General features: G+C 49.5%; 1 protein-coding gene across 2 annotated transcripts in view; it reads right to left on the bottom strand.

Moving 5' to 3' along the window:
- SHROOM2 (shroom family member 2) overlaps positions 1-27,085 on the bottom strand; it is a 136,758-nt gene that overhangs the window by 68,487 nt on the left and 41,186 nt on the right. For both annotated transcript variants that reach the window (XM_026478163.4, XM_044391858.3), the window contains exon 2: positions 5,476-5,627. In XM_026478163.4, coding sequence (XP_026333948.2) covers positions 5,476-5,627 — 152 coding nt within the window. The remainder of the gene's footprint in view (positions 1-5,475; positions 5,628-27,085) is intronic.

The raw sequence follows: 27,085 nt of genomic DNA, 5'->3' as shown, positions 1-27,085 counted from the left end.
ACTGTGGGCAGGGAGGGGCGCCTGAGTGGCTCCGTCGGTTAAGCATCACACTCTTTTCTTTTTTTTTTTTTTTAAAGATTTTATTTATTTATTCATTCGACAGAGATAGAGACAGCCAGCGAGAGAGGGAACACAAGCAGGGGGAGTGGGAGAGGAAGAAGAAGGCTCATAGCGGAAGAGCCTGATGTGGGGCTCGATCCCATAACGCTAGGATCACACCCTGAGCTGAAGGCAGACGCTTAACCGCTGTGCCACCCAGGCGCCCCTAAGCATCACACTCTTGATCTCAGCTCAGGTCTTGACCTCAGGGTCCTGAGTTCAAGTTCCATGTTGGGCTCCATGCTGGGTTTGGATGTACTTAAAACAAAAACAAAAGAAAACAACAAAAAACCCCAAAGACTATGGCTATGGGTTTTACACAGAGGTCCATATCCCGTTCCCATAACCTCCCAGGGTCCCCAGACCTACGCTGGCCACTGCCAGTGTTTTTCATAAACAGCACCCCTTCTCCGGGCACCCGAGGAGACACCAGGGAGTAGAACCACGTTAAATAAGGGCTGCACAAGCTCACTGGTCATTTGGCGGCGCTCCTGCGTAGGGCACACAGGAACTGCATGTGCTTGCGGCTCGGTCTATGAATAAAGTGCAGAGTGCCTTTTTATAAACTGGCCACTTTCTTCTTTTTTTGAACAGTACACGATCTATTCTGGAGCTCTGCATAAAATGCTAGAGAATGCTAACTGACGTGTGAGACAGAAATGTGATTCGTGGTAGCCTGGGGATGGACAAAGAGGAGAAAGGCAGGGTTTAAGCAGAGATTTAAATTCAGACAGAGAAGAATACATGTTACCCATTTCAGAGAAATCATTTTAAAAGTACATCGGTGCCTCCGTAATAAGAAAGATCTAGAAACTCAGTTTGACGTTTCAGTGCTCCTTACTCCGCGTCTTCAGGATTTTATAGCAGTAATTCTCCAGGTGCTGGGTGACAGCTACAGACCCTAAGATTAACTAATTAACCAGGTTAGACAATTTCATTCATGTTTCTGAACAAAGCACCATTTCACACTTTTTTCTATTAGGCAAAAATAATACCCACATAGAGTATTAAAAATTAATCTAGGGGTATCTGGGTGGCTCAGCTGGTGAAGCGTCTGCCTTCAGCTCAGGTCATGATCCCACATCGGATTCCTTGTTCAGTGGAGCCTGCTTCGCCCTCTCCCTCTGCTGTGGCCCGTTCGCTCATCCTCTCTCAAATAAATAAATAAAATGTTTTAAAAAAATTAATCCAAAGTTATTTTTTTTAAAGATTTTATTTATTTATTTGACAAAGAGAGAGACAGCCAGCGAGAGAGGGAACACAAGCAGGGGGAGTGGGAGAGGAAGAAACAGGCTCCCAGCAGAGAAGCCTGATGTGGGGCTCGATCCCAGAACGCTGGGATCACACCCTGAGCCGAAGGCAGACACTTAATGACTGCGCCACCCAGGTGCCCCCAAAGTTATTTAAAAAAATTTCACAATACCTGCTATTAGAAGTATTTTCAAATTTACACGGTGTTATATGTCAAATACATTAAAAAAAACCCAACATAAATAAAAGTACATTTGCAAAAAATAAAAGTGAACAAACTGCTTCGTTTGCTTTTGTATCTTGTTATATATATTGCTTAAAACACGAATTCCCATCTACACTGGATAATTATTCTGAGCAGCCCTCATTTAAAGAAAACTAGACGGGGCACTTGGGTGGCCCAGTTGGTGAAGCATCTGCCTTCAGCTCAGGTCATGGTCCCAGGGTCCTGGGTTCAAGCCCCGTGTCAATCTCCCTGTTCAGTGGGGAGTCTGCTTCTCCGTCTATCCCTCTCCCCTCTTGTGCTCTCTCTCTCTCAAATAAAAAATGAGATCTTTAAAAAAAAAATTAAAACTGGATATACAGAATGTAGAACTGGGGTTCTACACAGTGGCTCCCATAAGTCGCTCACGGCTTTGAAAAGTCCGATCCCTCTCCAGAAGACCCTTGTAGATACCTCGTCCGCTGCATCAGCTAGCAGGCCCCACGGGCCTTCTCCCTGACCCTCTACTGACCAGTCCTCCGTGGCACAAACACTTTCTTTGAACAGAATTTCGTTTATTTTTCTTTCCTTAAAAGATGTTCCTCTAATTCAAAAAAAGCTTCTACCCATATGGAATGATGCCTGACTTCAGTCATAACGACAAATGCCCGTTTCAACAATGAAGCCATGTTTCACCTGTCACATTCACGCAGAGAACAGAAGCAAACTGAAACTATCTGCTAGAGTGGATGTGAGCCTGAAACGTGGTCTGAGGACCGTGGAGGGGGCTGTTACGACGTACGGTGCACAGGCCTTCTGATCCAGGTCCCCCGGGCGGGAAGTGGACCGTCACGATCTACACATTGCGCAGGTATGCAGACGCGGGGACAGACACCCCACGCCGCAGCGCGGTGTGTCAGATGCACTCGCCACAAGCTCCAGAAAGTCCGTCTCTAGAGGCTCCGTAACACAGCAGAGGACCCAGACCGTGCAGCACCGTGCGGTCCCGACGAGAAATCCGCAGCCAGAGCTCAGCACGCTCAACACGCAACAACGCCCGCAGATACAGACGTAAACACGCGAGCACATACCTAACTCAAGGGAGCAGCCCAAGAGACCGCAGGCACAATGTGGCTCTCTGCAGACGCGCAACGGGGGTGTGAGGAAACTGCTCCCCAACTCCCTTCTGAACACGGGCGTTCTACTAACCGTGCCCACACACTACTTTAAGAACCAAACAGGAACGCCCAGGTGGCTCAGTCGGTTGAGCGTCGGCCTTCGGCTCAGGTCATGATCCCAGGGTCCTGGGATCGAGTCCCGCATCGCACTCCTTGCTCAGTGGGGAGTCTGCTTCTCCCTCTCCCTCTGTGATCTCTCTCGCTCTCGTTCTCTCTCAAATAAATAAATGAAATATTTTTAAAAAAAGAAAAAAAAAGGAACTAAACAAATGAAGAGTAAAAAGTTAGCCTTAGAGTATGTTGGAACCAGCATTCAAACACCCACCCTTCTCAGGGTCATTCTTTTTGTCTTGATCACAGAGCGATAAATAAATGTCCTTTGGGACATTGCCTGGAACAGAACATGATGCCACAGTGGATGGTTTCCTGGGGACCAGACGTCCTGCCGACTCCTAGGAACACAGGCACACAGAACCCCAAAGGCTTCTCCCCTTTAAAAATGCAACAAGCTCAGTAGTTCTTATTGTTAGACAAGTTATATGCTACTTAAAGGTACACTTAAAAATGGTTCCCAGGGTATCGCTTCTCGGCCTTTTGGCTAAGATCAAGTGTAAAAATGGTTCCCAGGGTAAATATTATGCTGTGTGTACTGTACCAGAATATTTTTGAGAATTAAAACTGTAAGAATGGTGGGGAGGGGCGTCTGGGTGGCTCAGCAGGTTATGTGTCTGACTCTTGATTTTTGTCTCAGGCCGTGATCTCAGGGTCCTCGGATCCAGCCCCATGACATGCTTCCTGCTCAGCCGGGAGTCTGTTTCAGGATCCTCTTTCTTTCTCCCTTTGTCCCCCTCCCCCTCACTCTCTGTAAGAAATACATAAATCTTGGGGCGCCTGGGTGGCTCAGTCATTAAGCGTCTGCCTTCGGCTCAGGGCGTGATTCCACGGTCCTGGGATCAAGCCCCACATCGGGCTCCTCCACTGGGAGCCTGCTTCTTCCTTTCCCACTCCCCTTGCTTGTGTTCCCTCTCTTGCTGTCTCTCTCTCTCTGTCAAATAAATAAATAAAATCTTTAAAAAAAAAAAAAAAGAAATACATAAATCTTAAAAAAAGAAAAAAAAAGCAACCCTGTATGAATGGGACAGACACAGCTCTTTGCACTCAGCTGGACCTCGTGGGGCGTCTTCCATGTCAGCAAAGGCAGACACCATAGGTAACAGCAGCACTTTTCACTCCGGATGGTCTCTAACTCAGGTCAGTAACTTCCCTTTGCTGAGTATCTGGGATCCCGGGAACAAAAACTGTGCGTCCAAGATATGCCTTCCGGAACACGCTGCCAAACTACCCACCAGAACGTCTGTCTAATCTGTACCCTAACTGGCAGTATGTCGAATACTGCTTCTTCCTCCACTACCTCACCAACAATGGGCCTTGCTACTATTAAATCTCTGCCAACTTGACGGTCAAAACCTAGCGTCTCATTTCCAAGTAAACCTGCAGATTCGTATGGGACACCAAGCAGGGCAACCCAACTCAGCCTGGGGGCCGGTGAGCACTCCCAGAGACAGCGGATAACGCCCAGCTCGCCTCTGTGGACCCAGCTTCCGTTCCCATCATCATCTCAGCACCATTTCCCGCGGAGCCCTGTGTGAACACACACCCTGCCTTAGCAAGGTCATTAACGGGACCGCAGACGAGTAACTGTACAAATGACAGCCCCTCTCCTACCTCAGCCTCTCCACAGGGCTTCCCAACTGCCATCTGAGTTTATTTTTACCATTTACAAAGAGGATGGCCTGTACCACTTAGATGTGAGGTTGCTAGTTCAGTGTGGCAACGCATTAGAGTTTTTTCTGCCCTGTTTTTGAGCCTCCTCCTTGGATATGGTTTGAGTCAAAAAAAAAAAAAAAAGAGTAAATAAAGTCCTTTCAGAAGAGGACTTCAAGTATGTATTAAAAACTGAAGTAAATGTTTGACTCTATTTAAAAAAATTTACAGCCAAGTTTGCAAAGATTGTACTAATTGTATCAAAAAAACGGGACACACACACACACACACACGCAAACACTTTACTATGAATTAGCCAACCTACAAAATGCAAGGTGGAGAAATAGTCCCAAAAGAAGACAACAAATCCCAAGTACCTTTACGGGGCTCCAGGAGTACTGTGCTAGCTCCCGGGTCTTAAAGCATCACATTCCTAATCCCGCTTTTCTAACCTCTTAAGGTCCTCCAAACTTCCATCGGCAATCTGATTTCTAGGAACAGGCAGCTTGCTCCCCTGCAGATCTCAGGCCAGCCCTGGAAACTTAAGGTCTGGGTGCAGTCACGCCCTATTTTACCATAAAAAATGCAAACGCAGAAGGAAGCCTGCCACCTTGTGGAAACAGTAGGAACAACACTTCATTTGGAACCTGAGCCCAGCTCTCTGCTAATGATTTACATACCGCTGAAGAGAAGAGACTTCAAATTCACTTCATAAATCACATGAACAATCCGTAGCAATACAAGAAGGTATCTTTTAAGTTTTTGATGCCGGATTCATCCTTGGCCAAGAGATAGAATTCTACGTGGGCACACACGCTTCATCCTTGGCCAAGAAATAGAATTTTAGGTGCACACCCCCCCCCCCCCCCCCGCAAGTTCAAATTGGGATTGCTTGCAGGGACACAGACCAGCCAAGCCGCTTCACATTCTGCTTTTTCACTCGCTTATCTTTGTAAAGATGGCATGAGGCATGGGTCTTACCTTTTCACCACCAGCTTCAGGGTTTTATGAGACCCCTTCACCAGGCAAATCGCTTCCTGTCTAAACCCCGAGAGACCAATGTCGTTGATGCCGACGATCTCGTCCCCAGCCAGTAACTTGTCCACCTCCGCAGCTTTACTTCCTTCTTCAATCTGGAACAGAGAAGCACGTCTCATGAGCTTCTAAACCCACAGGTTCCAGGACGGGCTCTGGGATCAGCCTGGACCCCTCCGGGGCCCTGAGGCTGCACTGATTCTTACTTGGGATGGCCTCTGCAGGGGCAGATGAGGGCTACCATTCACCAAGGGAACAGAAAAGAGCATGAGTGCTCAGAAACAGTCACGACCCGAAACAGCGAATCCAAAGATACGGGTTTGCCTTCTGGATCTCCTTCATCCCAACACTAAGGACGGTTTCCGTTATTTACTACTTCTCATAACATTAATCCCATACCTAGATGTTTGTAACTGCTTGATTGAGACAGAATTCAAATACCACAAAGCTCACCCATATAAATGTACAACTGAATGGCTACTTAGTACACTCACAGAACTGTGCAAGCATCACGTCCCGTTTCAGGACACTTCCCTAAGCCTATTAGCTGTGGGCAGTCACTTCCCGATCCCCTCCAGCCCCGGCACCCACTAGCCTACTACCTGTCTATATGTATTCGTCTGTACTGGACAGTTCACATAAAAAGAATCCTACAGGACACCTGGGCGGCTCAGTCGGTGAAGCGTCTGCTTTCGGCTCAGGTCATGATCTCAGGGTCCTGCGATCGAGTCCCGCATTGGGCTCCTTGCTCAGCAGGGAGCCTGCTTCTTCCTCGGCCCCTCTTCCTCGTCCCCCATGCTTGCTCTCTCTCTCTTGCAAAAATAAAGAAATAAAATCTCAAAAAAAAAAAAAAAAAAGAACTCTACAACATGTGACATTTTGTGACTGACTTCTTTTCACTCAGCATAACGTTTCAAGGCTCATCCATGCGGTAGCACCTGTCAGAACCTGATTCCTTTTTATGGCTGAATGATATTCCGTCATATGGAATACCACGTTTCATTCTCCATTCGTCAGCTGCTGGATACTGGAGTTTTTCCTTTCCGGCTATTATGCTGCTACGAACACGGATGTTCAAGTTTCTGTGTGAGCATGCGTCTTCATTTCCCGTGGGTCTGCACCTAGCAATGACGCTGCTGGGTCATAGAGCGAGTGTGGTGAGGGCTCGAGGAGCTGTCAGGCTGTCCCCTAGCGCTGCACAATTTTACAGGCCATCTGCGTACGAATGCTCCAATTCCTCCACATCCCTAACACTTAACAACTTCTTTGATTACAGCCCTAATAGACTATGCCACACCGTGCATATTATGGCATTCATGACTCTGTGCTACACACATATGTATGAACACGTCCTGACTCATGAAAAGCTTGAATGTTGCCCATTTGATAACTTTAATCCTGAGACATCTTGAGCTTTAATCCTAGTTTTTCTGATACACGAATGATCGACTCAGCAGCAACTAACCCACCCCGCTTTCTGTACTAGTGCTTGGCACGCTATGGCCCATGAGCTAAACCCAGCCAGCTGCCCTTTTTTTTTTTCCCAGTAAATAACATTTTACTGGAATACAACCACACCCACTTGTTTACCTACTGCTACAGGACAGAACTGAGCATTCTGGCCCACAAAGCCAAAAATATTTACTACTTGGCTTGTTACAAAAACAAGTTTGCCAACCCCGAAGTTATACGAAAAAGCTATTATCTTTACAAACTGCTAGGAAAACTAGCGAGAAAAGTTTAACGGTTACGAGCCTATCTGTGTACAGTTTACAAGTTCACGGCTCGACTGCTTGCCATGGCTAAGCTAAGAATTACTTCCAAAGCCCTCACAAGGTGCTAGAGCAGTACATTTTCCCTCTGTAGCTAAAAAGCTGGGTACTAAGCGACTGATGATGCCTCGGTTCTGCAAATGCATGGTATTTCCCCAAAACCTCCACCTAGATCCAAGGCAGCTGAACTCTTCGGTTCACAAAGCAATTATTCATTGCAAGTCAACACCATCAACAAAACTAAATGACTACTCCTCACTGAATGGATTGCTTCATATTTTTGTTAATAACTGGTTTCAAAAGTCTAGACAATTTTATCCCAACGTAATAACAGACAGATTCTAAGTAAGTTTCCACCCGCCCAAGATTACAGCCTCGGCCATGTCGTGGCAAGGTGCAGGTAACACGCGGTGGAGAGCGTGGGTTTTGACGTGCCCCATGGGAGAGGCCAAGGGGCCTCCTGGTGGAGGGGGCAGTGGGCAGCTGGCAGCGGGAGGACAGCTCCCAGGGACAGGTGGCCTACACATGGAGAGACCCCCGGCACAAGATATTTAAGGACGAGAGGGGTGGGGAGACTGAAGGATACTACCTAAACGGAAGACAGAGCCACGGGCAGAGAACCACAGAGAAGGAAACCCTGGGTCCCCAGTAATTAGAGCTTTGGCAGAACAGGGGCCAGTGAAAGGGCAGGGGATAAAGGAGGAAGCGTGAGCGTCGAAGAAGCCGCCATCACCACCGCCACCATCAGAGTGCACACTGCCAAGGAGGGCGGGCGAAGCTGGTGGGGTAGGGAAAGCCCCAGGGGACGCTTACCAACGCTCCAGCTGGGGTCACTACCTGGGTCCACAGCACCTGCCCCCCACACAGGGACCTGAGGGCTGCAGCTCTCTAGGCAGGTGGCAGTCCTTCCAGGAGCGCCTGGATCCGTTTCATCTCCTCCCTCCCCGCTTCCCAAGCATCGAGTATAATACGATTATAAGGGCAAAATCTAGAACACAGCAAGAAGGAATGCAGGCCGTAACTTAGGTCTGCACCTAGTAACTACTGCCTAAATACTAGCGTTAAATGCTTTGGTGGGGTGAGTGAGAACGAAAAGGCCATCACATGGGGGAGTTCAGAGTTGGTATTTACTCTTTAATAGGTAGCTATTGAGCAAGTACTGTGCACACACAACTTGGTAGATCGTGTGGGAGACGGTGGGTCTTGCAAGGTGGAGTTCCTGCTCTGAGGACATTTCTAGGCTTCAGAGACCAACGCTTCTCAAACTGTAATGTGCAGACAAATCTCCCAGGGTTTAAAATGCAGATCTGATCAGCAGGTCCAGGGTAGGGCCTGAGCTTTTGCGTTTTTAAAAAATATTTTATTTATTTGAGACAGAGAGGGAGAGTGCATGTACACAGAAGAGGGAGAGGGAGAAGCAGACCCCCCGCTGAGCAGGGAGCCGAATGCAGGGCTCGATCCCAGGACCGTGGGATCATGACCTGAGCCGAAGGCAGACGCTTCACCCACTGAGCCACCCAGGCGCCCTGGCCTGTATTTTGAATGGTTTCAGAAATGCACATTTACAAAGTACGAATCATTCCATCACCGATTTCTCAGGACAGAATTTTGTTTTCAGGGGGCGCCTGGGTGGCGCAGTCATTAAGCATGTGCCTTCGGCTCAGGGCGTGATCCCAGCGTTCTGGGATTGAGCCCCACATCGGGCTCCTCCGCTGAGAGCCTGCTTCTTCCTCTCCCACTCCCCCTGCTTGTGTTCCCTCTCTCGCTGGCTGTCTCTCTCTCTGTCAAATAAATAAATAAAATCTTAAAAAAAAAAAAAAAAAAGAATTTTGTTTTCACCTGTGAACGGTTATGCATTCCAAGTGGAAACAACTCAAATGCCCATGAAGAAGTAAATGCATAATGAAAATGTGGTCCATCCATACAATGGAATGTAGGTCAGCCTTAAAAAGAAAGGATGTTCTGACACCTGCTACCACATGGATGGACCTTGAGGACGTGACATGCAGTGAAATATGCCACCACAGAAAGACAGGGACTGTGTGATTCATATGGGGGACCTAGAAGAGGCCAATTCACAGAGACAGCACACAGAATAAAGGTCAGCAGGGGCTGGGGGAGTGGGCATTATGGTTTGGTGGGTACAGAATTTCAGTTTGGGAAGATGGAACCTTTGGAACAATGGATAATGGTTGCAGTATGCGAATTTCGTATCACGGAGCCGCACTCTTGAAAGTGGTTAAAATGGTCAAGTTCCGTGTTACGTACATTTAGAGTAATCACACATTCCTGAGTATCTAACGACAAGAGGATTCTGACCCGCTACAAGCGTGAGCGGCAGGGTCCTCCCTACCATGACTGCCGCCGAATTGGGGTATCACAAGACAGTCTTGAGGGAAAACCACTAGGATGAACGCCCTGCAGGGTCGTAGGGCAGCTGAAGGCAGCACGCCCTGGAGGGGACACATCACGGGGTGCGGCTCGGCTCCCGCTGGGTGGGTTTTTCAGTCTCATCCCCACAAACCCCTCCATGAACAAACTCTGTGAGACTCTTGGGAGACACTGTCATCTAGTCTGGCCTCACCACAAAGATCTTGTGATGCCTTCTCACCGGTGAAGACTCCTAAAGTTTGTCCTCTATAAATGAGGACTGCATTGCAAAACAACCTTCTGCCTGGTCCTGACCACACTCCACCTACACTTCCCAGAAAATGACGGGTCTGGGTTTGGGAGATAAAGTAGCTGGGTTTTTAACCACCCCTTGGCTTCCCTGCCAGGAGAAAGCTTCTCTTTGAAATTTATTGTGCTTACAGGGAAAGTAGCCATAAAACAAAAAGCAGCAGTGAACACTTCCATTCTATACTCCCCCACCGCCCCCAAACATCTCCCCTTAGGTGGGATTCATTAGGCTTCAACGTGCTGAAGAATACAGCAGATGTGCGCGCTCCCCTGGAGGATAGGGACGCTGGGGGCTGGGATCTGACAGTGCATCACACGTGCGGCATCGACCACTCGGTCACGGCGCGGGGCACTGTTACCCAGCCGAGGCAGCTGCCGAACGTCTGTGGGACACCGGGGCCACCCGCAGGGCAGTTCCGGCCGCCAGCAGTCGGGAAAAGGTCCTGAGGTCCCTGGCTCCAACTCAGAAAAGTCCCCGTGCAAAGTGGCAGGCAGGCAGGCAGAGACAAATCCTTCCATGCCCACGCTGCAGGCCCATGTGCCACGCCCTTCCCACGCACAGAATGAAAGCCCCAAGTGCCCACGCCAGGCCACATACTCCACACCTTGAGTTATCAACCTGCATTCCATGTGGCGGACTCAGGGCCGCAGTCCCAGGGAAGACTCAGATGTCCCACCATGTGCAGAACGTCTTATCCTTCTTAGGGAAATGTTCTGGCCGGATACAGCAGGGAGGGAAACAGTTAAGGAGAGTCTTTTTGGAACAAAGTTTTCGTACTTCAGTGAAGGGGCGTAACAGATGATAGAGAATGAAGGCCCACCGAGGCAAACGAGTCGAGTCTGGTGGCAGACCGAAACGCCTCTCGTCTAGTGCAGTGGGAATGCGAGGGGCAACGTTCACCTCTGTCTCAGGGGAGGAAATGAGGTTTCACAAATAGGAAGGGCCACAAACACAACTTGAAAGGAGGAGCGTGGATGGGGGAGGACATTCCAAAGTGGGGTCCTGACGTGAAGACAGGGGCAGAGGCAGGAAGCCCAGGCGCGTCCGAGGAATGTCAGCCTGGCAGGGTGTAAAGCTCTCACAAGGGAGTGTTTGAAGATAAGGCCAGAAGGGGGAAGATTAGGAACTTGACCTTGAATCAGAATCTGGACAATATCCTGTAGACAGTGGGGGCCCAGAGAAGGTAGGGCGTGGAAGCAGGGAAGTGACATTATTCAAGCAAATACTGCTGGAAGATTCATCTTGTAGGCAGACGCAAAATGAGTTTCTCCTGCCCAAGAATGAAACGGCAAGGACGAAGATCCTTGACTCCATCTTGGCACTGAATAGAAACAAGGGCTCCCAGCAACACAGGGCAGAGAACGAACGTGAGCAAGGACTCTAGAAGCTGTAAGGGAAGGCCTCACGATGTGGCTGGAGATGACGTGACAGACCAAAAGAAGAATGAGGCCAGTGGTGCCGAGGTGTTCAACTCCAGTAATTCAGAAAATCACAATGACCAGAGATAAAAATGAAAGAAGAACATTAAGACCAATATCCTATTTCAAAGGCCATGAATCACACCTGTGATTTATCAGTTCCACCTCAAGAATGCTTCACTGTCCAGACAACAGGCACTCCATGACAAAGCAATGGCTTCTGTTAGACAGGAAAATCCCCGAAGTTACTGCTTCAGCTTGCTTAATTTGAATATTTTACTCATTCTCCTCGAGCCCAGTTGCTTCAGAAAGGAAAGCTGACTCACCCAGGGGAAGTATCAAGTTGTGCAATAATCTGAGTGTGTATCTTTGGTAACAGAGAAGCCCATTGGAAACTGGAAACTTCCACCTAGATGTGTGGAGACTTTCACAAGTCATCATTACCAGCTCCCCGCTGCGGCGGGAGGAGCCATACCAGCCAGGCAGCCCAGCTTCCAGACGGCTCCTTCTCTCCAGCATCTTGGCACTGGCTGGCAGCCTCTCCAATGCCCAAGATTTTTGCCCAGAAGAAAGGGCAACTCAGGTAGATGGGTAGTGAGGGAGCCTCAGAGGAGATCCGCAAGTTGTCGGCTACCCCTGCTCCCGCTAAAGTGGAAACGAAGTAAAACCCTTCAAACAAAAAAGTGCCAACACAAGGGAAACCAGGCTGGAGGGGCTAACCAAGAAACTAAAGATCTACCTACAGGAAATGAAGAAACTAAAGCTTGAGGAGAGTCCAGCCTCTAGAGAAGGAGAAATGGAGGAAGACCAGTCTAAGATCATACCCCCGTGTCTTACTGGTGGGCCCTGTCTCCTAGGACAATCCAGAGGACGATCTCATTGCTATTCTGGAAATGTAAGCTTTTGAGTAGCCCTAGGAATATTTTCTTAAGATTAATTTATTTTAGAGAAAGTGTTCAATCCTGTGCAAGTGGGGGGAGGGGCAGAGGGGAAGACCGAGAGAGAGAACATCGAGCAGACTCTGTGCTAAGCAGAGAACCCTACACGGGGCTCAGTCTCACAACCTTGACATCACAGCCCGAGCTGAAACCAAGAGTCAGACACTCAACTGACTGAGGTACCCAGGTGCCCCTAGTTGGGGCTCTATGAATATTTTTAAGGTGGGAATGCCACCTCATCCAAGTTAGGTGTAAATGTTTGTTTGTTTAAGAGGTGAAATCATTTGCTGCCTCTTTTTTGGTACAACCAGACAAGAGTGCGATACTGAACCCCAGAAGGCTGTGGCTGTCTGGGGGTCAACTTGACATTCCATGGGTGGGGGAGCAGTTTTCATGGCCAATAAAAGCATACGACACGGCAATTTGGAGTCACGGTTGTGTATTTAATGTGTCCTGAACATTGGAGGTTGCTTCTATCCCCACATTTCCTGAAGAAAACCGTTCCCTGATCCTGGCTCTCACAGTCCCTGAGCACGCTAGTGCAGCTTCCCTCAACACTTTGTCAACGTGCCTTGAAAACCTGACAATCTGAACATGCATTAAGGAGAGTAAATTGTGAATTGTGAATGAGCGGGATCTGTGACTGAACAATTATCAACACAGAACATACTGGTACTCGATATCTTCTGAAGGAAAATCTGCCTCCACATTTTAAGCTCGAAAGTCACCAGAACAACAGTTCAGGAAAGAATCATGGACTACAGCTTTTTAGATCTTTGGTTATCTATGTTAAAAGGTGTACAAAATGAAATGTCCATGTACGCATCATCTAAACCGCCAATAAAATCTTAGTGGTGAAAGAAAAAACTCTTTTCCTCATAGATGAGAACCTAAATCAAAAAGCAAGAGAAAAGATAAAACAATGCCTCCCCAAAACTAAGCAAATAAACCACAGTGCACCTCATAGGCTTTGGACGCAAATGAGCAAACTGGTGTTTCGTTCAAGGCTTTCAGGAACATGAGGGTCTGCTCTGAAGATTTTCACATACTCCTTTTAGCCTCTCTAACAGGAATGTTTGTCACATGAGGCCCTATCACAAGGAAAGGCCGATGTGGCCCGGACAGAGGGACCACAGCAGCTGAAGGGACAGAGCTAGGCCGATGAGATGCATGGAAGGAAGAGGGGACTGGGTGATGAACCCGTGTTCTAAGGGGGCACATGGCCAACACAGATCTCTAGGGAAAAGTCCATCAGAAGAGCCAGATGAGATCTGGGAGGCGGCAATTAGCAGCCAGGGGTCTAAACAGAAAAAGGGAGGACTGCTCACGGAGGAACAGGGAAGGGAGGGGGTTTGTATCAGGGAGGCCAGCTGGATGGCGTACCAGAGGAGCATTCATTCTGAGCCACGGCTCCACTGCCCGCCTGGGGCAGAGCAAGGCCTGAGGTATGCGCCTCCTCCAGACGAGGCAAAAGGTGTAGGGCATGAGGACTGCATTTGACCACATCATCACTGCACTCCAGGGAACACAGGCCTGTCTGTGAAAGGGTGTCTGGAAAGTGACATTCAGGGAGCATTTTCTGAACACCACCGTATGTCAGGGAGGTTACAAGCCAGGAGGAGAAACAAGGCTTTGTCAACGACTTATTCCAATGCTGCGGCCATTCGCCTAACGTGCCGCCTCGGCCCCAGATGCGCCCTTCACAGCCCCATGCGGAGACACTGCAGTGGGACCCTGTGCACATTCCCGCTCTGCTGGCTGGCCCCGCGATGAGCACAGTCAGCGGAGGGCGCGGAAGGGACACAGGAGGAGGACAGGCCTTCCCTTCGTAATTCCAGCCTGCTCTCCTCTCGGCCTGCTCCCGTGGACACGGCGGTCATGTGCAGCGCCCAGCAGCACGGTGGCTTCCTGGCAAGTTCCAGTGAGCCCCAGCAGCGTCACCCGAGTGCCTTCCCAGGAGGCATTTCCACAGGCACGTCACCAGCCCGGCCAGCTCCCCGGTGAGACTGCACAGCAGCGGGGGGCAGCCTGCGGCTGGCCAGCCCCGTGTGGCTCAGTGAATGTCCCCACGGTCAGCGGGCTGCAGGCACATCCGCTCCACGGAGCTCTGAGGCTCAGCCGGGAGGCATGGGCTGCTTCCTGAGCTCCCCCTTCCTCCGTCCTGGAGGCAGAGCTTGCTCGTTACAGCCCTGCTGTGTGTTCTTTAAGAGTTCCCTTTTTCCTGGGACAGGTAGGAGTGATTACTTGTGAATCTGACTAATTATCTGTTACTAGTTAATGTTTTGCACTGGGGCCCAGCAAACCGTTCTATAAAACGGAGCCATACAGTAATAAGTGTTTAAAGGTTGGTGGGCTTTACAGCCTACGGCGCGTGCTCCTCGTCGCACAACCGACAAGACAGAGACGGAATGCTGTGTTGGTATCTGGCCAACGTGCTGAATCCTGCTTCATAGGAGGCGTTTTCTGCTCAAGTTACGGCACGGTTTGTCTCCGAACCAGACCTGGACAGATACAAACTCCAGGTGACAAGTGCAGTACGGACACGCATGGGGCCCGAGCAGCAAAACTGTATTATGCTGTGGGTAGGCGGGGGGGGGGGTAGACGAGGAGCATCAGGGAAGGTTTCACAAAGGCGAGGGGCGCCTGGCTGGCTCAGTCAGGGGACTGGGTGACTCTTGACCTCAGGGTTGTGAGTTCGAGCCCCACCCTGGGTGTAGAGATTACTTAAAAATAAAATCTTTAAAAAAAAAAAAGAGGAGGTGTGAGATCTAGTACGTAAGACTTGCCTCCACCACTTACTTATTAACTACCCAATTTAGAGAAAGTCACTTACTTTTGTCTCTGTCACCTAAAAAAAATTTCAAAACATTTTTAAGCTCTAAAGTGTTACACAAGCATAGTCAAACTATTTCACTTATAATTTGTGAGTGTACAAGGTGGGACTGGCTGGCTAGGCTTCTGGACTCTTTTTTTTTTTTTTTTTTTTAAAGATTTTATTTATTTATTCGACAGAGAGAGAGACAGCCAGCGAGAGAGGGAACACAAGCAGGGGCAGTGGGAGAGGAAGAAGCAGGCTCATAGCGGAGAAGCCTGACGTGGGGCTCGATCCCAGGACCCTGGAATCACGCCCTGAGCCGAAGGCACACACTTAACGACTGCGCCACCCAGGCGCCCCATGGCTTCAGTGACAAATGATCCCTTTCTCAATTTTAACATGAGGCAGCAAGGCGGACGTGGTCGGGGAGAAGGCTTCATTTACAATGCTCCAAGCTATTTACTGAGGTAGAATGGTTTCTAAGTCCTTTTATGAGGCTGCCTGGAAAAAAAAAATCCTGAAGCTCAGTTAACCTAGATGTTATCGTTTCCTTTAAACCTAAAGTTTCCTTTCCCCCCTGTTTAGCTGTTATAGCATTGCAGAAAACTTTTGAAGTAGAAAAAGTCGCAATATATAAATGGGGTATCTTACAAAAATTTAGCCTAAGTGGATCAGGCAGAAACCAGGCCACATCTCCCCCACTTAAAAAAAGCCTGACTTAAGTGGTAGTTAAGTTCTCAGGGTAAGACACAAATGCCTCTTGAAATGCCTCCTGGTTTAAATAGTGCAGATTTGTAATCAAGCAAAGGGAAAAAAAGGAACACGAATTTCCCCAGGTGTCCCTTTGAACAGATACCGTAAGTCGAAGTCTGGTGTTTGTAGCTTGGACATCAGTGGTGGGTCCTCCTGGTTAAAATGGGAACTACATTTTCTAGAATCTCCATCTGTGTATGGCTCTTCAGTAGAAAGAAGCTGCCCAGGGCTGGGAGGCAGAAGCGATACAGCACCCGTGTTCTCTACGGCTGACAAGGGTCTGTACGAGGTCACACTCAGCCAGGGACGGATGCCGAGGGCCCCACACGCTGCAGCGTGTCTTCCCATTCCATCGCTCCACACGCCCTTCTTCATGCTGGGATCCCGAGACCCACGGCGCACAGGGGGATGCCTGGCTCAGGCCCATGGGGCCTGGCCGCACAGAAGGGCCTGCCTCTCTCAGGCTCCCTGAGCCGGATGGGCGTGGATGCTCGGAGGCCCTCGTCCTGCGCAGCCTGCCCTTGCACACTTTCTCCCACAACTACAGAAGCTCGGACTCCTTCAGGGTATCTTCTCGGTCTGTGATGCTCGTGGCGCCTGTGTCCCGAGCGCACTCTGGCGGGAAACGGAGGGTCCGTGCCAGCGTGCAGAGCTGCTCCATGCAGCCCATATGCGGATGGAACCACAGCACCGCCCTTCCAGCACCGCTGTGCCCGAAAGTAAAATGGGTGGCACTTGCAACTGTGTCACTGTGCGCACGCGCACACACACACACACGATCTACCCTCCCAGCCGTGGTGAAGGTGCACAGTTCAGGAGTGTTAAGTAGAACCATATTGTGCGTAACGGATCTCTACCACCTCATCCTGCACAACTGACTGTACACCCAAACAATGCCCCGCTCCCCTTCTCCCCCCGCCCCTGGCAACCACCATTCTTTCTTTCCTTCCATGAACCGGACTGCTCTGGACACCTCGTGTAAGTGGAGTCATAGAGTACTGTCCTTTGGTCTGCTCACAGGACTCAAGGTTCGCCCGTGCTACAGCGTGTGACGCTCGGCAGCCTTCCCTTCTAAAGTTGGACGACGTTCCACTGCACGGATGTGCCGTCTTCTCTTCCTTCTTCCATCTGCCAGTGCACACTTGGGCTGCTCCCAGTCCCTGCTCCTGCTGCACGCTGGGCCCACTCGGGAAGCCAGGCTGCATGCCCTGCAACTCAGCAACGCGTCTGTACGTCAAACACCCATACGAGAACGTCCATACCGGCACCATCAATAACAGCTCACACCCTGGAACAGCCCACATGTCCAAAAAGTAAAACACGGGACAGCCGAACAGTGCAATCTCACGTCCCAATTCTCTACCTCAGCACTGCTGACGCTTGGGGCTGGATGATTCTTTGTTGTGTGAGGCTACGTTGGGCACAAAATGTTTATTAGAAGCATCCCTGCTCTCCTCGTATTAAATGCCAGTAGCATCCGGCACCCCAAGCTGTCACACCTAAAAATGTCTCCGGATACGACTCAATGTCCCCTCGGGTACCAAAAAAAAAAAAAAAAAAAAAAGAAATCATCCTTAGTTGAGACCACTGTTCTAGAGAAAGGATTAAGTATCCGAGAAAACCATTACAGCTCTCGTGAACACACACAAAAAAACAAGACACCTCCAAAATTTCATTGTAATTTCCTGCCATGCAAAACCCACCCAGCGCAGGAAGCAGGCAGCCTCGCATAGAGAAGTCTCTGCGGTGCCTGGCAGCTACACAGAAGGCCCAGCGGGCCAGGTGGAACCACTGTGTCTAATACAGCCTAGCATTACCATGCAAATCAGGCCTTGTTCTGGGCACCAGGAGTCCTGTCCCGACATCACACACCCGCCGCGACTAAGAAGCCTTTGTTCTTTCTCCCCGGAGAAAACGGTCCTTGTCTGCGGGCTGTGTTGGCTGGGTCCCCTCCATTCACACCCCCAACCCCATCACCAACATGGACTCACTGTGCCCGGCTCGACCCCGCACAAGGCCCCTGTTTCCTCTACCCCGGCACCACACGCCCTCTTCCCGGCCTCCCGAACATCCTGGGTGTATGGCCGAGCACGGCTCCGAACCCTGTTGACCGTCCTCTGCTTAGGCTTCCAGCTCCACAGCAAGACCAGCACGTCCGTGAGGACAAAGCCCAGATGGGATCTGTGCTTATTCCCTCCTATACCAATGTCTGTCACATGGCACTAGGCCACATTTCTTTTTTTTTTTTCTTAAAGATTTTATTTATTTATTTGACAGAGAGAGACAGCCAGCGAGAGAGGGAACACAAGCAGGGGGAGTGGGAGAGGAAGAAGCAGGCTCACAGCGGAGGAGCCTGACGTGGGGCTCGATCCCATAACGCCGGGATCACGCCCTGAGCCGAAGGCAGACGCTTAACCGCTGTGCCACCCAGGCGCCCCTAGGCCACATTTCTGCAAAGGGTGAACGGGGAGGAAGACAGTCGGTGAAGAGCGCAAGGTTTTTGTCTAAGGCCCTGCCTTTGTGTAGGGTCACAGGAGGAAAACCCCACCGCAGCCCTGGTCTTTCAGGTCAGTCTTAGAAATCGCAAGAGCGGCTGGAGCAAAAGCACCCCAAGCAGGCTTCACACCAAGCTGCCCGGGCTCTCAGCCTTCTCCCAGAGCTTCTGAACACCAACGGCGGGAGCACTGCCGCGCCCGTTAGACAGACATGGCTGGGATTGCTCAGTGTTGCAGTGTTCAAAGTAGAAAAGCCATGTGAAAGGGCTGATAGGCAATCACGAAACAGGAAGAGGAACTGCTGGACATGAGAACAAAGTGTCCCTGGTTTTGAGAACACATGGCTGTTTATTTTTCATGGACGTGCCCAGCCTACTGCGATTTCAAAGACACAGCGCTGAGTCCTTTAGATAACCCGCCGCTGTGCAAGACGAGAGAGGCGCGACTCAGAGGGAACCCGGCCAAACTTATGTTCACCTTTCCCTCGGGACACGCGGAGCTCCCTGCAAGCCTTCGACTTTTTACTGCTGAAACTACGGGTGACCTCATCCATCACAAGGGCTTTCTTCTTTTCAGTGATCTTCCCATTGACTGAAGGTTTCTGTCCTCCACAAATTGACATGTGGAGACCTAATCCCCGGTGGGATACTGCAAGGTGGGACACTGTGGGGGTGAGGGGGGATTAGGTCAGGAGGGTGGAGCCCTCAGGAATGGGATTGGTGTTGGAACACCAGAGACCCCACTGAGCCCCCTCACCCCTTCCACCCTGGGAGGACACCGTGGAAAGACAGCTGTCTCTACACCAGCAAGGGGCTCTCACCAGATACCTATCTGCCACCACGTTGATCCTAGACTTGTGGCCTCCAGAGCTGTAAGAAATAACTGTCCATAAGCTGTCCAGTCTGTGGTATTTTTATTACAGCAGCCCGAAAACACAAAGACAGGTGTCAAAGGTCCAGGCCACGGAACCTAGCTAAGCAGCGGGGGGAACGTGCAGCTCTGGGGTGCACAGCAAGTGCTCATGAGGTCAGGAACGGGCCACACATACAGAGGATGCAGCTCTCCGGATGACGTCCGTAGGGAAGCGGCAGGCGCTCCCCTCTGAAGGGGCACCTGCCACCCAGGGCTTACCACGGGCAGCTCCGAGGAAACCGGCACTCAGTGGGAGATTTTTTTTTTTGCCCTAAACCGGACCACCTGGATTTTTACGGGTACTTTCCCTAGGTCCTCAAAGGCTGGCAGTCCTTGGCTTTTAAAAACGAGGTGAGGGGCGCCTGGGTGGCACAGCGGTTAAGCATCTCCCTTCGGCTCAGGGCGTGATCCTGGTGTTGTGGGATCGAGCCCCACATCAGGCTCCTCCACTATGAGCCTGCTTCTTCCTCTCCTATTCCCCCTGCTTGTGTTCCCTCTCTCGCTGGCTGTCTCTATCTCTGTCAAATAAATAAATAAAATCTTATAAAAAAAAATGAGGTGAGAGAAAAAAACATGTTGAAAGGTCACATACGCGTAAGCCCCAACGGCAGCCTCTGGTTTGGGTAATTCCCGTCCTACTCGGACATACCCACCTCTTCTGTGTCAGAGTCCGTGGCACCACGTGGGAACACTACACACTCACGCGGTCTTCTGAACGTCCTTTTGCTTGGGACTCTGCTAGTGTGCCTACCTGCACGTCCCCTTTCAGCCTCTCTCAAGTCCCAAGTCCTGCAGGCCTGACCGCATCTTTCAGGGTCATGCCCTCCCCGCACTGCTAACCTCAGACGCTCTCTGATGGCCAGAAGCCCTGCTCTCCCCAGAGTCGGAATCGGCCCCAGGAGGGGACAGCCACGTGTTCCTGCAGGGAGGGGGGGTCATGCAGCAGCTGTGATAGAGGGGACGGGAGCAGGTGTCAGCTACAGGCCGCAGCAGAGAAACACCTAGAGAGTCTCGGAGCCCGAGACGCGGACAGCCGCGGGCCGGAGCGGAGCGTGCAGCACCGCGAACGCTACCATCTCGGTGGCCTGCACCCCTGCAAAGCCCCTGGGGCCAAGTCCTTAGAAAAGCAGAACAATTTATCCAGCAGACACAGATGCTTTCGAGTGAGTTGTAGCGCCTTATAAATAAAGATCATTTTCCTTTCTTGTAACTTGAAAATCAACAAACGGAATAGTTCTAAAGAGCAAAAAAAAAAAAAAAAATTTTTTTTTTTTAATTACAAAAGCTATTGAGGGGCATAGTTTATTATGTCTGAGACACATGCTAAGAAAACTTATGTCTTGCTTATTGAGGTCTGTATTTAAGAGTAAGGTAAAGAAACACTCTAGCAGGTATGAGGAGTCATTGCATTTCTCTTCATCTAATGCTTGTACTCCTTGCTGGTAAAGAATAATGGTATGAAGCACTGTAAAAACACCAAAACAAATCAACAAAAAAACCATGGTGTGGAAGAGGGGTTGATACTTATAAAAACTATTTAAATGCAATGGGACTACATGAGAGCAGGATTTTATTACACTAAACACATTCCTCATCTCATCAGTAATATTATTTCTCCACAGTGAACCGAAGTTAGAATGAAACCAAAATAGCCAAACTATTATCTAACTTGGAACTCCTCTCAGTCACGGAAAGGAAAAACATTGAAGACATAAGCTCCTCCAATCGTAATGAGACTGCACAAAAGCAGAAACCCTTTGCTGACTTTTTCCAGCAGCCAGCTCGCACAGGCTAAATCTTCAATCCTTAATGTTGTTTATTTCTCCTGGGTTCATTCACAGCTTTGGGGGAAAAAAATAGAAGCATTCTTAGGTCTTAAGAAAAAAAAAAATACAGTCAAAATAAAATGACTTAATTTTCCCAACACAGTCGTGCCACAGCCCACAGCCAAGGTAAAGTACATTCGGAGCTTTGTGGCTGAGGTTTGGGGGTCGTGCAACCTTTACCAGCTCTCAGAATTTGCTTAGTAGCCCACCTCCACTTTCTCGCAGGTTACAGACTGAATTATTCGCCAGCAAACTAAAAACACGGAGTAAGTTTTAGGTGCTTCGTTGATGACAGGCAAAATTGTGCAGAGGCAAAGCACAGCGATGCCAAGAACCCCACCACACCCATGGTGCTGTACACGTTGAGGATGGAAGAAGTCACCATTTCTTCCTGGGTCTGGGTGGTTTAACACAACATGGCAAAGCTCAGCAAAGTCATTTCTTTAAAAAATTATTTTCATGATTTGTTTGTCAGAGAGAGAGCGCAAGAGTACAAGCAGGGAGAGCAGCAGACAGAGGGAGAAGCAGGCTCCCTGCCCGGCAAGGAGCCCACTACGGGACTCAATCCCAGGACCCCAGGATCACGACCTGAGCCAAAGGCAGACGCTTCACCGACTGAGCCGCCCAGGCATCCCCAGCAAAGTCACTTCTTTATAGCTAGCTGCAGCCTGGCTTCCTTTTGTCTCTGGTGCTTTATCCAGTCCTTTTAGGACAAGATTTGATGTAAACTAGGGATTTGTCTGTCAGGACTGATATGGGACTACTTGGGATTTTTAAATCACTGTTCAAAAAAGTAGGGAGGCAACTATTTCCCACGACAGACTATAAAAAAACTCTGCCCAAGGACCTGGAAAACAAAGTCGGCGTAGATAACAGTGACAGATCCCAAATACAGCCAAAATACCCGACACAACTGGCAAAGGTTCTCGTCACTGTATTTAACATTCAGAACATAAGAAAGAAATGTTTTTTCTCTTTATAAAAGAGTGGACAGTTTATAACTATGATTTTAAATGCCCGGAAGCACCAGAAACTGGAAGAGAGCAAGGAAGCATCCCCTCCGAGGCTTCGGGGCAGCATGGCCTTGCTGACAGCTTCATTGCTGCCACCCAGCTTCCAGCAACCAGTCGACGGTACTTGGCTGTGACAGCCCTGGGAAACTTCTACATCTTCCTTTGGCCACAAGGAAAAGGCTACGATGAAGACGGACACAAAGACCTTCTGGCACGGCGACTTAAAGGTTCCAGAAGACGACCAGGCTGCCCCAAGCATGGGCTTTCTGAAGAATGCACAGCAGCCCCCCTCCCCCGGCCACCTGCCTTCTGGAGTCCCGGCAGCAGGATGGGTGCACCCTGCCCCTCTGTGGGATAACGGATCTCTCCCTGCCCAACCAAGAAAAGGCTGGGGGGCTCCCTTATGAGCTGGTGCTGTCAGGTCTGTGGGCGCCCACGAAACAATCACATGAGAACAGGTTTTCCTTTTCTCTTAGAGGAAATCATCTGCAAAGCCCAAGAGGTACATTCCCAAAGCTTTAAAGACACTTCCTGGATTGTTTTATATTGTAAACAGGGGTAGGGGGGACAGGAGGGGTGCAGGGCAAGGCAGATAAATAGGGTGACATCATCCATTGTTGCAAACTCACAGGCTACGTGCCAGGGACTGAAGAAAGAGCTTAAATGTCCAGCTTTCCCCAGAGATACAAAAACACACCTGGGTCAAAGCACTGCTCTCTTCTGGGCCTTTGTTTCCTTACCCATCAAAACCAGCAGTTCAACCCTGACTGTATTTCTTTCGGCTTTCCAATCTCGAAACTCCAGTTCTACAACCATTCTTACTATGGGTCTAATTCAACAGTTTTGAAAACCGCGGTTCATGAAGATTTGTGCATTACTGGGTGTGAAGTGTGTTCCCAGGGGAGATTGGGTGGAACAGAAAGCAAGCCTTTGACAGACCCAGCTCAAAGAGACATGTAAGGTGGTGGTAGTCGTAAGAATTAAGCCCCAGATGTTAAGAAAAGCCAACAAGGAGGACAGATCCTTAGCAGGACAACTCCAGCAGGTGGCTGGGGCATCAGAAGGGAATACCTTCGGGACCACCTGAGCTGCCAAGGCAGAGAGGAGGGTGGGGGGTCCTTCTTAAAAGCAGAGCATGGGGAGGGGCATGGGTGGCTCAGTCAGTGTAGCGTCTGCCTTTGGCTCAGGTCATGATCCCAGGGTCTGGGATCAAGTCCCGCATCCGGCTCCCTGCTCAGCGGGAAGTCTGCTTCTCTCGCTCCCGCTCCCCCTGCTTGTGTTCTCTCTCTCTGTCATAAATAAACAAGTAAAATCTTTAAAAAAAAAAAAAAGGTAGAGCATGGAAAAAAGTGCAGTTAACTGAATACTGCAATTAGTCATCTTTAGTGGAATGTGTTGTCGGGAGGTAACGTGGGGTTTTTGCAGACTGCCACAGAGCCTTTTCATGGACACGAACCTCCCAAAAGGTCTTAATGGCTCGGCCAGCTGACAGTTATGCCCCGCATTCCAACAGCTGTCTATCTTCACGGAGACTGCATTTAATGAGCAGGCCCTTTCTACTGGGCCATAACTCCTTAAAGAAGCAGAATGAGGCAGTGACAGGCTTCTTCTCTAATACAGTGAACTCCTGTTAATTCACAACGAGAAGCAGAAGGGATAAAACAGACTCCAGTCACTTGGAGAACACTGTAGGCTCTAATTCCAGGCTAAACGTTTAATAATTAACAGAGGGTTACTACAAAATAAGATTTTCAGCTTTTTATCCTTATAAAGGCAGGACAGAGGTAGCACAGAGCAGAAGCTAAAAGAAGCCCGTGTAACCCGAGTGAAAGCAGACGTATGTTGACGGAGCCCACGGAAATTCTGTACGCACGTGCGGGTAAGCACACTGAAATTCTGTACCTTTCTACATTTCTACACGTGCACTGGAGACCGTGCAGGAAAATTCTGTACGCACGCACGGGTAAGCACACTGAAATTCTGTACCTTTCTACATTTCTACACGTGCACTGGAGACCGTGCAGGAAAATTCTGTACGCACGCACGGGTAAGCACACTGAAATTCTGTACCTTTCTACATTTCTACACGTGCACTGGAGACCATGCAGGAAAATTCTGTACGCACGCACGGGTAAGCACACTGAAATTCTGTACCTTTCTACATTTCTACACATGCACCCAAGTGACAGCACTGTCTTCACAGAGACCGTGCAGGAAAATTCCGTACGCACGCACAGGCGAGGAACTCAAACATCTGTGTGGCAAGTACGGTTCTGAGCCCCAGCTGCTGGACGGCCAGTTAGCACAAGAGGCGCTGATCTGACCAGGTAATCCCTGTGCTCTCAATCATTTCACGCTCTGACAGACTCAGGTTCTCAATAGCAAAGTGGCATCTATTACAAGGATACAGGGAATCACAGAAACCACACGACTGGGAACTGCCCCAGAAGGTTCCAAACAGGGGCGCCTGGGTAGCACAGTCGTTAAGCGTCTGCCTTCGGCTCAGGGCGTGATCCCGGTGTTCCGGGATCAAGTCCCACATCGGGCTCCTCCACTGGGAGCCTGCTTCTTCTCTCCCACTCCCCCTGCTTGTGTTCCCTCTCTCGCTGGCTGTCTCTCTGTCTCATAAATAAATAAAATCTTTAAAAAAAAAAAAAAAAAGAAGGTTCCAGAGAGTGAAGGGGAGGAAAGCAGGAGGTCAGCAATGGCCTCAGGGCAGACACCTACTGGTCAGGATGCACTGCATGAATCCATATCACACAGATGAACAAGTATGTATTATGCACATGAAGGAGCACGGACTAGTATTCAGCAATACCGTGGAGTCTCGATCCAGTAACATGTATGAATCTCCAGGTAATCATGCTCCGCGAAAACAGCCAATCCTGAGCTTACCGACTGTACGATTCCATTCAGGTGACACTCTTAAAATTACGGAAACAGTGGCTAGGGCTTGCGGGTAGGATGGGGTTGGAGCGAGACCAGCGCGGGTCCTCACGGTGATGGAAAGGTGCTCTATCTTGACTGTCTGCATCAATATCTCAGTCAAGATACCATTACTAGAGTTTTGCAAGGTGTTACCAGCAGGGAACCGCTATCTTTTCACACTGGCAAAGGAATCTACAGTTACTGCAAAGTAAGTGTTTAATTGGCGGAGGGGGGGAGACTGGCAAAGAGACCACGAGGCTACCAGGCCTCTACCGGGGCAGCAAGCAAAGAGACGTGCTTGACCCTCAGAAGGGCATGGTGACAAGTGGAGGGTCCTCCTGACAAAACCTAACAATGGGGAGGTTTTCATAAGGAAATGGGGGTGCTATGAGGAAGGGGGAACGTGAGCCAGGAAACCAAACAGCACTGACGTCCACTGTATGCTTCTGAGGGGATGGAAAGCCCTCTGTCACCGAGAAGCAGGTGATAACTCACTGTATGGCCTGAAGTCACGTTTAAAATACTACTAGGGTCACCTGGGTGGCTCAGTCGGTGAAGCGTGTGCCTTTGGCTCAGGTCATGATCCCAGGGTCCCAGGATCGAGCCCCACATCAGGCTCCCCGCTCAGCGGGGAGTCTGATTCTCCCTCTGCCTCTGGCTGACGCTTCCCCTGCTTGCGCTCACTCTCTGTCAAATAAATAAATGAAATCTTATAAAAAAAAAAGTATTCCCAAAAAGACTACCAAAGTTCCATCGATGTCATTTATTCTCACAAACACTCAGGAGGCTGTTGGCAAGTCAGCCATGGAAAAAACTAACCAGGGGTGCCTGGGTGGCACAGCGGTTAAGCGTCTGCCTTCGGCTCAGGGCGTGATCCCGGCGTTGTGGGATCGAGCCTCACATCGGGCTCCTCTGCTATGAGCCTGCTTCTTCCTCTCCCATTCCCCCTGCTTGTGTTCCCTCTCTCGCTGGCTGTCTCTATCTCAGTCGAATGAATAAATAAATAAAATCTTAAAAACAAAACAAAACAAAACAAAACTAACCAGAAGTGACAGAGCTCAAAAGAACCCTGGAGGGTGAACTACAGTGCACTGCACGCAGCCCCCTTCCGTCACTCTAAGCAAACACAGTCCTAGGTTTTAACAGCTTTATTAAAGGCACTCAGTTTTCATAATAAAGAAGTATATTTTCCAACTTAATTGACAGTTACACACTAGTATCAACAACACTTCACTGATGTGACTACATCTAATTCAATGAAACACAAAACCCTGGGATTTACGTGAGACATCCCTCTGAGCTTAATTAAGAGGTCTTTTTAGTAACTTTTTTTTTCTATTTAAGTAGGCTCCAACGCAGAGCTTGAACTCAGGATCCTGAGATCAAGGCCTGAGCTGAGCTCAACAGTCGGACACCTAACTGACTGAGGCACCCAGGTGCCCACTTACTAAGAGATTTTTAACCACGTGCTCATTGGAGTACATAATGGGCAGTTTCTACATGACAGGCCTCTGAAGTTGACCTCATTTTGGATTGACTTCTAGAAAGACTTGGGACTAGATAATCATAAAACTGAAATCACGATATACTGCTGGAGTTTGGGACAATTATGAAACGGTCATGTGATAAATCCAAATCAGACCCAACGCGTCCCCCTGGAAGTCTTCCTGGACTACGCCGCCTGGTACAGAGCCGGGCTGATGGTCAGCACTCACATACTTTCTGGACAAACAAGTGCATGAAAATAACCCAACACTTGTGTAACTAGCAGTCCCTTGTCATTTACCCTCACTTACCCAAAAACCAACGAGCAACACACGTGTGAAGCATTCACAAATGTTATGAAGATCTTTTTTTTAAAGATTTATCTATTTCGGGGCACCTGGGTGGCTTAGTCAGTAAAGCGTCTGCCTTCAGCTCAGGTCATGATCGCAGGGTCCTGGGATGGAGCCCCACGTCGGGCTCCCTGCTCAGCGGGGAGTCTGCTTCTCCCTCTGCGTGCCGCT

Source organism: Ursus arctos, chromosome X (genome assembly GCF_023065955.2).
Source record: "Ursus arctos isolate Adak ecotype North America chromosome X, UrsArc2.0, whole genome shotgun sequence".
In the NCBI taxonomy this organism is placed as follows: domain Eukaryota; kingdom Metazoa; phylum Chordata; class Mammalia; order Carnivora; family Ursidae; genus Ursus; species Ursus arctos.
Note: the sequence above shows the minus strand (reverse complement) of the source record. Positions and strands in the feature narration are given on the sequence as shown.